This window comes from Apiospora phragmitis (assembly GCF_038363925.1).
Source record: "Apiospora phragmitis strain CBS 135458 chromosome Unknown utg000010l:1.0-9815664.0:1.0-9183399.0, whole genome shotgun sequence".
Taxonomy (NCBI): Eukaryota; Fungi; Ascomycota; class Sordariomycetes; order Amphisphaeriales; family Apiosporaceae; genus Apiospora; species Apiospora phragmitis.
In genome coordinates this window covers 8,801,408-8,811,127 of record NW_027117409.1, presented here as the reverse complement: position 1 = coordinate 8,811,127, position 9,720 = coordinate 8,801,408, and the positions used below count along the sequence as shown (strand labels likewise).

At 52.2% G+C, this 9,720-nt stretch overlaps 3 protein-coding genes across 3 annotated transcripts; all 3 read left to right on the top strand.

Moving 5' to 3' along the window:
• Positions 1-519: 519 nt before the first annotated feature.
• Positions 520-1,495, top strand: PG994_012448 (carbohydrate esterase family 5 protein; the record flags this gene model as incomplete). The annotated part of the gene is made up of 2 exons (XM_066863857.1): positions 520-1,032; positions 1,103-1,495. 2 exons carry the CDS (start codon positions 520-522, stop codon positions 1,493-1,495), a joined length of 906 nt encoding a protein of 301 aa, XP_066712967.1.
• A 1,211-nt stretch (positions 1,496-2,706) lies between these two features.
• PG994_012447 (uncharacterized protein) lies at positions 2,707-5,397 on the top strand (the record flags this gene model as incomplete). The annotated part of the gene is made up of 5 exons (XM_066863856.1): positions 2,707-3,107; positions 3,268-3,479; positions 3,754-4,167; positions 4,225-4,522; positions 4,587-5,397. 5 exons carry the CDS (start codon positions 2,707-2,709, stop codon positions 5,395-5,397), a joined length of 2,136 nt encoding a protein of 711 aa, XP_066712966.1.
• A 2,163-nt stretch (positions 5,398-7,560) lies between these two features.
• PG994_012446 (uncharacterized protein) lies at positions 7,561-8,724 on the top strand (the record flags this gene model as incomplete). Its single annotated transcript, XM_066863855.1, has 1 exon — positions 7,561-8,724. One exon carries the CDS (start codon positions 7,561-7,563, stop codon positions 8,722-8,724), a length of 1,164 nt encoding a protein of 387 aa, XP_066712965.1.
• Positions 8,725-9,720: the final 996 nt, after the last annotated feature.

Here is a 9,720-nt window from a genome sequence, read left to right as displayed (position 1 = left end):
CTTTAGCAATAAACCGTACCTCATCCGATCATCGTAGTCTAGCAACCTGTTCCTGATCTCGCCCCAGCGCTGCGCAGGGGAATCTCGACACCGAGACCCACGACTGCAAGTGGGGCAATGGGGGGTTAGACTTGCCCGTCGGCTCATGTCAATATGTTCGTCCCACCAACAGTGGCAGGCAACTGGGATCACGAAACAGCTCCGTGTAAAGTATGGCCCAATCGAGTAGATGGCCCCCCTTCAGTAGATGGCCCCCCTTCATCCTAGATCCTGGCCGTCCATCAATTGGGAAGGGCAGAGTATAATAAGAGCCGATTCCCGCCCATCTCGTAGATCACTCTGACTTGCCAAGACGGACACTGCTGTGTAGTACATTCATTCTTCGACATATCCCTTCTTTTCTCCTCATATACTTTTACCTCTATCCGCGCTTGGTCGCTCGTTTATATCAACGTCTTTATTTGCAACAACAACATCACTCCATCCATCTACTATCCATCCACCTTCATCACCGTCATCATGAAGACCGTCGCTGTTCTGCCCATCCTCGCCGGCCTGGCCAGCGCCAGCCCCATCGGCAACGAGATCGAGGCCCGCCAGAACTCCAATTGCCCCAATATCTTCGTCTTCGGCGCGCGCGAGACCACGGCACCCAAGGGCTTCGGCACCGCGGGCGGCCTGGTCCAGCAGGTCCAGAGCGCCTTCCCCGGCACCCAGACCCAGGCCATCGACTACCCGGCCTGCGGCGGCCAGCAGTCGTGCGGCGGCGTCGCGTACGACCAGTCGGCCTCGCAGGGCACCACGGCCGTCCTGACGGCCGTCAACAGCCTGAACCAGCGCTGCCCCGACACCCAGATCGTCCTCGTCGGCTACTCCCAGGGCGGCCAGATCATGGACAACGCCCTGTGCGGCGGCCAGGGCACCACCCTGTCCGGCACCGCCCTGTCCGCCGTCAAGGCCGCCATCTTCATGGGCGACCCCCACAACCAGGCCGGTCTCCCCTACAATGTGGGCACCTGCAAGGCTGGTGGTGTAAGTCTTTTTCATTCTCCTTTTCCCCCAAGCTCCAGAACCGTACCTTGACTGACACACATTGCTCCAGTTCGCCGCCCGTCCCCAAGGCTTCCAGTGCGCTCCCTATGACACCAAGCTCATCCAGTCGTACTGCGACGCGGCGGATCCTTTCTGCTGCAACGGCAACGACAGCAACACCCACAACCAGTACGTCACCAAGTACGGCTCGGAGGCTCTTGCCTTCATCAAGAGCAAGGTGTCGGCCAGCGGCGGCGCTGCTGCTGGCGGCAACCAGAGTGGTGCCGCTACTGGTGGCCAAGCTGGCGCCGGTACCCAGGGTGGTGCCGCTGCCGGTAACCAAGGCGCCGCCGCTGGAGGAAACCAGGCTGGCGCCGGCAACCAGTTCGGAGGAAACCCCTTCGGCAGCAACCGCCAGTTCGGTGGCTTTGGCGGCGCCCAGCGCTTCGGAGGCCGTGTTTAAAGAAAGATGGATGGGGCTTTACCAGATGAGCAAGCATTGATCGAGCCCTTTTCTTCGAAGACCCAAAAACAAAGAGCGAACCACCCGGTGTGATTTTATGAACTGTACATAGCCTCTTTTTCTTCAGAAACACAGAATAGCATGCGGACACTATCGTTGTTGCAATGTAGATACACCCCTTTTTGAACATACCCAGGCAGCCTCTATCTGCGTTAGCTGCAAAATCATCTTCCTCGCCTCCTACCATTGAAAGGACCTTAATGCGAGGCAATGTGTTCTCCCAAACCGGTTCGCGACTCTTGCCCGCGAGATGCTTCTGTCGCAAATCCTGGCGTTTGAGGCAATGGCAGCTTGAGAAGTCCCGTCTTGACATCTCGGATCCATTTTGACGAGATCCCTGAGATGATCACAGGATGATCACAGACGCGGGTTCGATTTGGTTCGGTAGTCGGCTGTCATGGCCTGATCCATCCTGAAGCACATCAGTAGCAAGTGGGGGTAACGCCGTTACCACCTTGCTGAAACGTGCGTCAGAGCTTCTACTTTGGGAGCTTCGAGAAGGCTTGGATGGCAACCTCAAAGCCAGGAACAGGAATGTCACTCTACACATAAAAATATCAAGAACTTGACAGTTCAACGACCAAGGCACTTCAATATGAGCTTCGCATGACCACTGCGCTGGCCGACCAGTTCCTTAACGGGGCGGGTCGCGCAAGACAATAATGAGGGCGCCACGGCGTAATGTGCGACTCCCGGGATCTGGTACAGACACCTTCGAGTATGAGAACTCGCCGCAACTGGAAACGTATTGGAAGATCAGGCTGCAGCTGATTTCGAAGAAATGTTACCCTCAAAGCTCTATATGCTAGAGTAAAATGCCCGTCTACTCGAGGATTATGCAAGCTTGGAATCGCCACTGCGTGTGCTGGAAGTACTGTCCACAGATTCCAAGTTTGAATAGATGGTTACAGTCGGTTGGAAGGTCGATGCTGATTTGACGAACTTGCCCGGTATTCAGTGCCCCAGAGCCTGATTACGGTGTGGAAAATCATGTCATCCCCAACCCTCATGGTCAGGCTGAGTTCGGCGTCATTTGCTGACTCTTGATGAATCCAGAGGAACTTGCTTCCTTTTCTTTTCGTCATTCGACTGCTTTTGAGCGCCCTCATACTAAACAAGGGACCGTCCTATTGATTCTAGTTTCAGGCACAATGACAGAAGAGATAGATCTCACTGCAAGGCTTTCCCAAGCTATTCGACTTGCCGATGCAGGGTTGAAGCTGTCGCGGGGATGGACAAGCCCGTCCGAACATGGCTGGAGTCCTTTGAATGCGCTCGCGGTCACTCTATCTGCGCTTACCGAAGCTCTGAACACACTCGAAGACAGAATTCTAGCCTACGCAGGCCACGAAAGACAGAGTTTTCCCAAACAGCTCCCGCAAGTTCTGGACTGGTGTATAGAAGCACTAATTGCCATTGGCGCCTCAGGGGACGACAACTTACCCGGGAAACATTCGACAGACCTGGACAGCCAGCGCGCGCTCAAGGGCGCGATTGAAGTCCTAGATTCGGCTAAGAAATTCTTTAAATCTATCTCGCGGGCTCCTTACTTGTGAGTGTCGGCTTATGTGGCGACAGATTCAGATGTAACTGCTTGTCCTGACTTCCGCTGGCTTAGGTCGGTCCCAAGTGTCGGATGAACGTAATGATCGACTTCTTGGTGAGAAGAACAACGTTCAAGGCTTCAGCGATATTGCTGCCGTCATCAAAAGACTTTACGAAGACGTGGATGAGTGGCAAATTTCCGGAGCAGTTGTGAATGAACCGGCTGATGCTCTGCCACAACGCTCGGCCATTTTGGCTACCACATCAGAATCACAGCCTACTTCTGATACAACAGGGAAACCAGACTTGATGCAATTATTACTGTTCGACCAAATCGGAGGTTACGAGGCATCCATCAGGTCGCATCGTTCCGCATTGTGTGAGTGGTTTTTGGAACGCACTGTGTATTTGGAATGGTTGGAGTCTGGAGCCCCCGATGTATACCGCGGCCTTCTCACCATCAAGGGGGAAAGGGGAACTTCAAACTCAACGCTAGTGAAGTTTCTCGTCACCCATGCACGAAATACATTGAGTCACACCATCAGCATCTCCCACTTCTTCAATCGGTGGGGGCGTCGACCTTGAGAAGTCCGCAGTAGGGATGTACCAGGGACTGCTACACCAATTACTTTCACAATTACCACATCTCCAAGACACCCTGGGACACTTGCGAATAGTGGACGACGCTGCGATAAGGGGGTGGACTGTCGAATCGTTGAGATCCCTTTTCGTAATACTGTGGAGAAGTCTTGGCAAGTCTTCTCTCGTCTGCTTTATCGATGCGATTGATGTTTGTGAAAGTGGTCAACGCCAAGCTCTGGAGGCATTTTTTGGAGGCATGGTAGAGTTTGCCACCAAAGAAGAACTCCCTATCCGGGTGTTTCTTTCATCAAGAGATGACCCTGTTACCGTTCTTGGGAGCGGACTCTGCTTGGACCTTGATTGCTGGGAAGGGAATCATTCCATCGTGCCTATGAGAAAGCCAAGTTTCATGGGGAAAACACCCCTTCATATGGCCACACATTGTGGTGATGCTGAAACTATCAGGAAGCTCATACTCAAACCAGGTGTTGATGTTAACGCCAAGGATTCCCAGGGTTGAGCGCCACTACATGACGCATCAGAAGACCTCGATGCTGCCGCATTGCTCTTGGAAAGCGGAGCTGATATCTTCGCCGTTGATATATTTGGTCGGACGGCACTTCATCACGCCACAAGATCTGGCAGCTACAGGGTTGCCAAATTATTCGTAGGAAATGGCGCTAGAATCATGGCGGCAGACAACGGCGGTCGAACTCCCCTACACAATGCATCGTCCTCTGGATACTTTAAGGTTGCCAGATTTCTCCTAGAAAAAGGCGCGAATATCATGGCCACAGACAAGGCTGGTCGGACACCACTCCACTCCGCCACAAAATCTGGGTACCAGGCCCTTGCGAGTCTATTCTTGGGAGAGGGGGGCTAGTATCTCTGCCGTAGATAACAGAGGTTGGTCACCCTTGCACTACGCCTCGGAAGGTGGCCATCGATCTTTAATCCGAACTCTGATTGCACACGGCGTCGCTCCAAGCGCCTTGGACAACCATGGCCAGACGCCATCACAATGTACCTCGGACCCTACAGCTTTCGACAGGCTGCTTGAAGAAATCCATGGTGGAGTAACCGATGATGCTGATCGGTCATATGACCAACAAGACAGCTCTAGTGCCTGTTCTGATGACGAAGTCGGCAATGGTGACAGTGGCAGTGACATTGCGAGTGTACTCTCTGCAATCTTCACGGACGCTTCGACCAACAGCAGCAGTTTGTTACTGAGCGTTGATCTTCAACTGGCCGTGTTGGAGCTGGCGAGCGTTTCATGTGAGGATAGCGAGCTCCGTGCTCTATTTGAGTCAGCCAGTGCCAAAGTCGGCAGAGGACGGTTCATCAGAAATTGTCGCCGGCTTTTGATGAGCTTCGGCCACTCTCTTCGGATGGAAGCGAAGGGCGACCTACAGTATCAGCTTGCAACCTTTGTCCGTAAACATGCAAGCCAAACCGCGATTGAGTTGGAAGAGAAGTTGGTATCACCTGATTATACTAAAGAGGGATTGGGCCACTTACCGGACAACTCGGCTCGATTGAATAGTTGGATAGAATCCCAGTCCGTTGTCAAAAATGAGGCTCCCGGGGCTGTAAACAAAAATATCGAATGGTCTAAGGATATACGAATAACCGAGGGTCAGGTTGGCTCCAAGTGTGACGGCAACACTTATTATAACAGTGACGAACAATTGAGTCAAGCGGTATCAGACTAATCGGATGGCGTCGACCTATTCCCTACTGCGACCCTAGGGGCTCTCAAGGAGTTTTTGGTTTCTTCGCAAGCTCTATTAGTGCTACGAAATGACCTCACACAATGGATATATGCCGAGCGAGGAAGAAATAGAAACGAAGAGGAAGAAAGCAAGGCATTCGAATCTACTGAATACGAAGGTGATTGGCGTTTCCCTCAACTCAAGCTCCCGACCCACAGCTAAATCAGTCACATTATGGTGTTTGTATGACTCGCACTATGTTCTATCGTCTTGCTGACCCTAAGACAGCCCCGTCCATTCCCTCTGGCTCGCAAGAAGACAACGAGATACAACATGATCTCAGAAGAGAACACTTGATGGACAAGCTCCCAAGCGACATTGCCAATGTCCTATCCGTTATTCCAGCAAGTAATGTCTGGGTCTCCCGTATTCAAGACAACTCGTTATTGAATAGAATGAAGACATGAATCGAGGAAAAGACGCAAAGAACATAGATCTGGTGGCCCCTCGCTCCACGAAAGCGCATGTTACAGAAAAGGGAAGCTCGGATATTTTGGCGATGTGTAAGTTTCGCTTTTTTTTATAGTAGTAATGGACTAACAATCAACAGAGCTGTGGTACCATTTTATGGCAAGAAGTCTCCGATGAGAATTGCGACTTGGCGAACAAGCTGTTGTCCCTTCCAAGCGAAGGCAAAGCAAACCCGCAGTGTGCTACCAGAACGAGGGTGAAATTATCCGGTCGCTTTTCCCCTTTCACTACCTTGGATCCGGGCTCTTCTGCTGGGCAAAGATACTCGCCAGCTGCGATTCCATTAAACACAAGCTCGATCCCGTCCGCAGAACCTTCAGCCCAGCCCGGTAGCAATCAAGGCACAGGTCAGGGTAATATACCTCCAACTCTAAGCACGCGGCAAGGTCCCGACCCCGTGTCTGCCTCGGTTCAACCAAATGCCCCTAAACGCAACTGGGTATTGCTAGGGGTCCAGGGACAAAAGAAGACCATAGATCCAGCGGAGATACTCGTTAACGAATGGACTACCGATCATCAGTTCTTCAAATCGTTAAGGGGCTCCTACCGGCAATATCGTGGGAGGTTCCGATTGTGGTTCTCGATTTGGCGGCCGCATTACTGCGAAGTTGTCAAGGTAGTCTGAACTAGGGCGGAAACTCGCACCCGGTAGATAGGCTAACATGTCACAGTTTCACCGGCTGACGCTTGAGCGCATGGTCCGCCACCACTGCGATCTTCCCACTCAGGATGAATACAAGTACAGACCCAAAGGGCCAGACGCCAAGAACCCGCCGATCTCGCAGCACATGTTCGACGTGCTATTCAACGCCTGTGATACTGGCTGCAACCGTATACTACCACATGACTGTTTTCAGCCTCCAATGGGAGTGCGCCAGCTCGAACGAATACCCAAAAGAGTCCGCTCGTTCCAACGTGACATGACGGTAGAGATATGGGGACTTAGCATTGTCCACGATGTGTCGTTCGCTTATGTCTCTTTCTACCACTGCCTCATGATTCTAGGTCCTCTGGTATTCTATGTATGTTGGATGGAGTCTTTCCCTCAAGACTTGCAGAATGCCTCAGTTCCCATGTCGCTCATTTTGGGGGCTCTGTCACTGTTCTGGAGTAGTTGTGGAATCCTAACAAGCAAAAAGATGGATTAATGGAACTCAACACAGAGGTATGACAGAACTGTCCGGCGCCATCCAGGAGCCGGCACTACTAGATGGTCTACACTGGCTTGGGTATGGGACGGGCAAGGTTGTAAGCTGGAGAACGCCTTAGTTTTTACGCGCCCGAGATTCATCAAGTCGGTCGTATTTGAATGATCAGGGTTGTTTATGTGTTGATAGCGATAACCCTCTACTACTGCCCTGGGCTTAATCGAAGATAGCAGATAATCGCCCAGCCAGGTCGGAGTGCCTGGCAAAAAACGCGTATCGCACCGCGTCAGCCCAACCCCTCCCCTCAGGTACGCGGATTCTTCCAACAAAGACCAAGCACTGCCTAGAAACTTGGGTCACAGAGAGAAACCCCAACCAAAACAACAGAAACGAAGGGAAGAATATACTATACCAACAAGGAACACACTAGAAAGCCCAAAAGCATCCCGACAATCCTAGGTCTATCCGGAAAGAAGGCAGAACCATGGAAGGGCAGAGTATAAATAGGGGCAACGCATCCCAGGAATCATCGTCACAGGGCATCATCTCGCCCTCTTCATCCGGATCCACTCCAGTCATCCGCATCGACACCTCTGGCGCCAAGCACGTCTACATACATCACAACTACCACCCACAGGAACAGCGAGTCCGCCCAGACCGCAAAAAGCAAGCAGGTAGGGCGGCCCGTCAGCCCGGCGAGAGTAAAAACAAGCAAGCCGACCAGCAGCAGGGCGGACCAAAACCCACAACCACTCACCCTCCTCGTCCTCGACCTCATAAAGCCCCTGAGCCCCTTGCATTCCTGGAAGAGCTCTTGATTGCTTGCCTCTGCTTGCCCTGGCCCATCGTCCCCCGTGATACATCAACCGAACCCATTCAGCGCACAGCTGGCCGCAAGACGAAGATGACTGCTGGTACAACGGAGCCATCTCCGCCCACTTCGGCGCAGTCCGCTTCGACATCGTCATCGCAGCCGCGGGTAACGCACATACATTACACGGACCAACGGAACCAGCACCAACAATACCACATACGCGATATCAACAACAACCACTGCAACCAGGCCCTGAACGCCGATCCTAGCATGCTGCACGAACTGGCCTCACTTCCGTCGCGGCAGCAGCACGTCACGGCAAACAAGTCTGGCCAGCCCGAGAAGCCTGGAATGCTACCGAACCCGCAGAAGCCAAAGAAGATCGAGCCCAATAAGAAGAATAAGGGCAAGTCCGTCGCAACGAAGGACTACGATGATAGCGTCGTCGACGTGGCCGGTCCGAGTGAGAGGGCCGCAGCAACAACAACGATGAAAGCAGCAGGATCGACCGCGCCGGCTTCCGGCAGTGGCGATGACTCTGCCACCCAGGGCGAAGACGATCAAACCAGTGGAAGCAACGGCACCAATAATAATGTGAGTGTTGCCAAAAGCGGCCTGAGCGAGGCAGATACATCATCAGTGACCAACAGCAGCGCAACTGACTCTCCTCTACCAATCATCAGTAACCGAAACAACGACGTACTCGTCCATCTACTAAGCGAGTGGCGCACTCATGCGACTCATACAAGTGACGATGGTTCCGACTCCGATGATGACCCCTTTACTGAGCCGGGCAGTATCGCCCGTGCTACTCCGAACCCAAGGGGGTGGTGAATGACGAGTCTATGATGATGCTTAAAAGATATGGTTCTTGGATACGGCGCTATGTTGGCTTTGGTATGAGAGGATTGCTGGTACTGGACACTATCCCCTACGGTGGAGATGCTGCCTTGATAGCATAGCTTTAACGGGAACACAGACTTGAGAGAACGAAGTTGATGGCCAATCGAGTCAAGGTCGGTTGCCTGATGGATACCCAATTATCGATATGAATAGGAGATCAAGTCATGTACCACACATAGAGCAGATGAATGAGAAATGATGGTTTATTCTCATTTTTGGTTCCAGTGAAGATAAGTAAACGACGGTGCTCTCTTGGCTATTATATCTGCGCTGTGTTCATGAACAACTAAAATTATACATTTCTCAGGGTAAGACGGTTCAAATGCCAAAACGAAAAAAGGTCAAATATCAGCGCTCCGAACAGAGACCTTTCCTGCTTCAGTGTAAGATTAATAGAGCAGAGAAGACAGTAAACCAAATATGTATTGATGATGATGCAAATGCACAGGCCATGATGGAAAATGAACAACAAAAAGGAGATTGGCCGCCCAGCCCACCGTAGATGGTCTACGGCGGTGCTTGTATCTAACGCCAAGAGCCGAGGACGCAATGATGCAATTCATGATGTGAAAGAAAATACCGCCTGCCCCGATCCTCCATGGGATCCCCGATGAATTGAGTAAGGGTAAAGAGCCGACTGGTTCCGTGCATCCCGGTCTCCTTCCCAATCCCCGCCCGAACCGACCTATATCAAAAACGCCGCCTGTCCGGAGCCTATATCATCGCTATGTAGAACAGTCCTTCTTCTCGCTCGCCCTCTTGGCCGCGGTGACTGCTTTCGTTTCATACAATCGTCGCCGCGTGAACACATGCTGAAAGGGTATCAATGAAGCCCACCATCCAAGTAGATGATGAGCCCACAATTGCCGCCAGTCGCTCAAAAGCACTATTGCCACCGTGTAGTAATGCAAGAAGTCTGACCGCCAA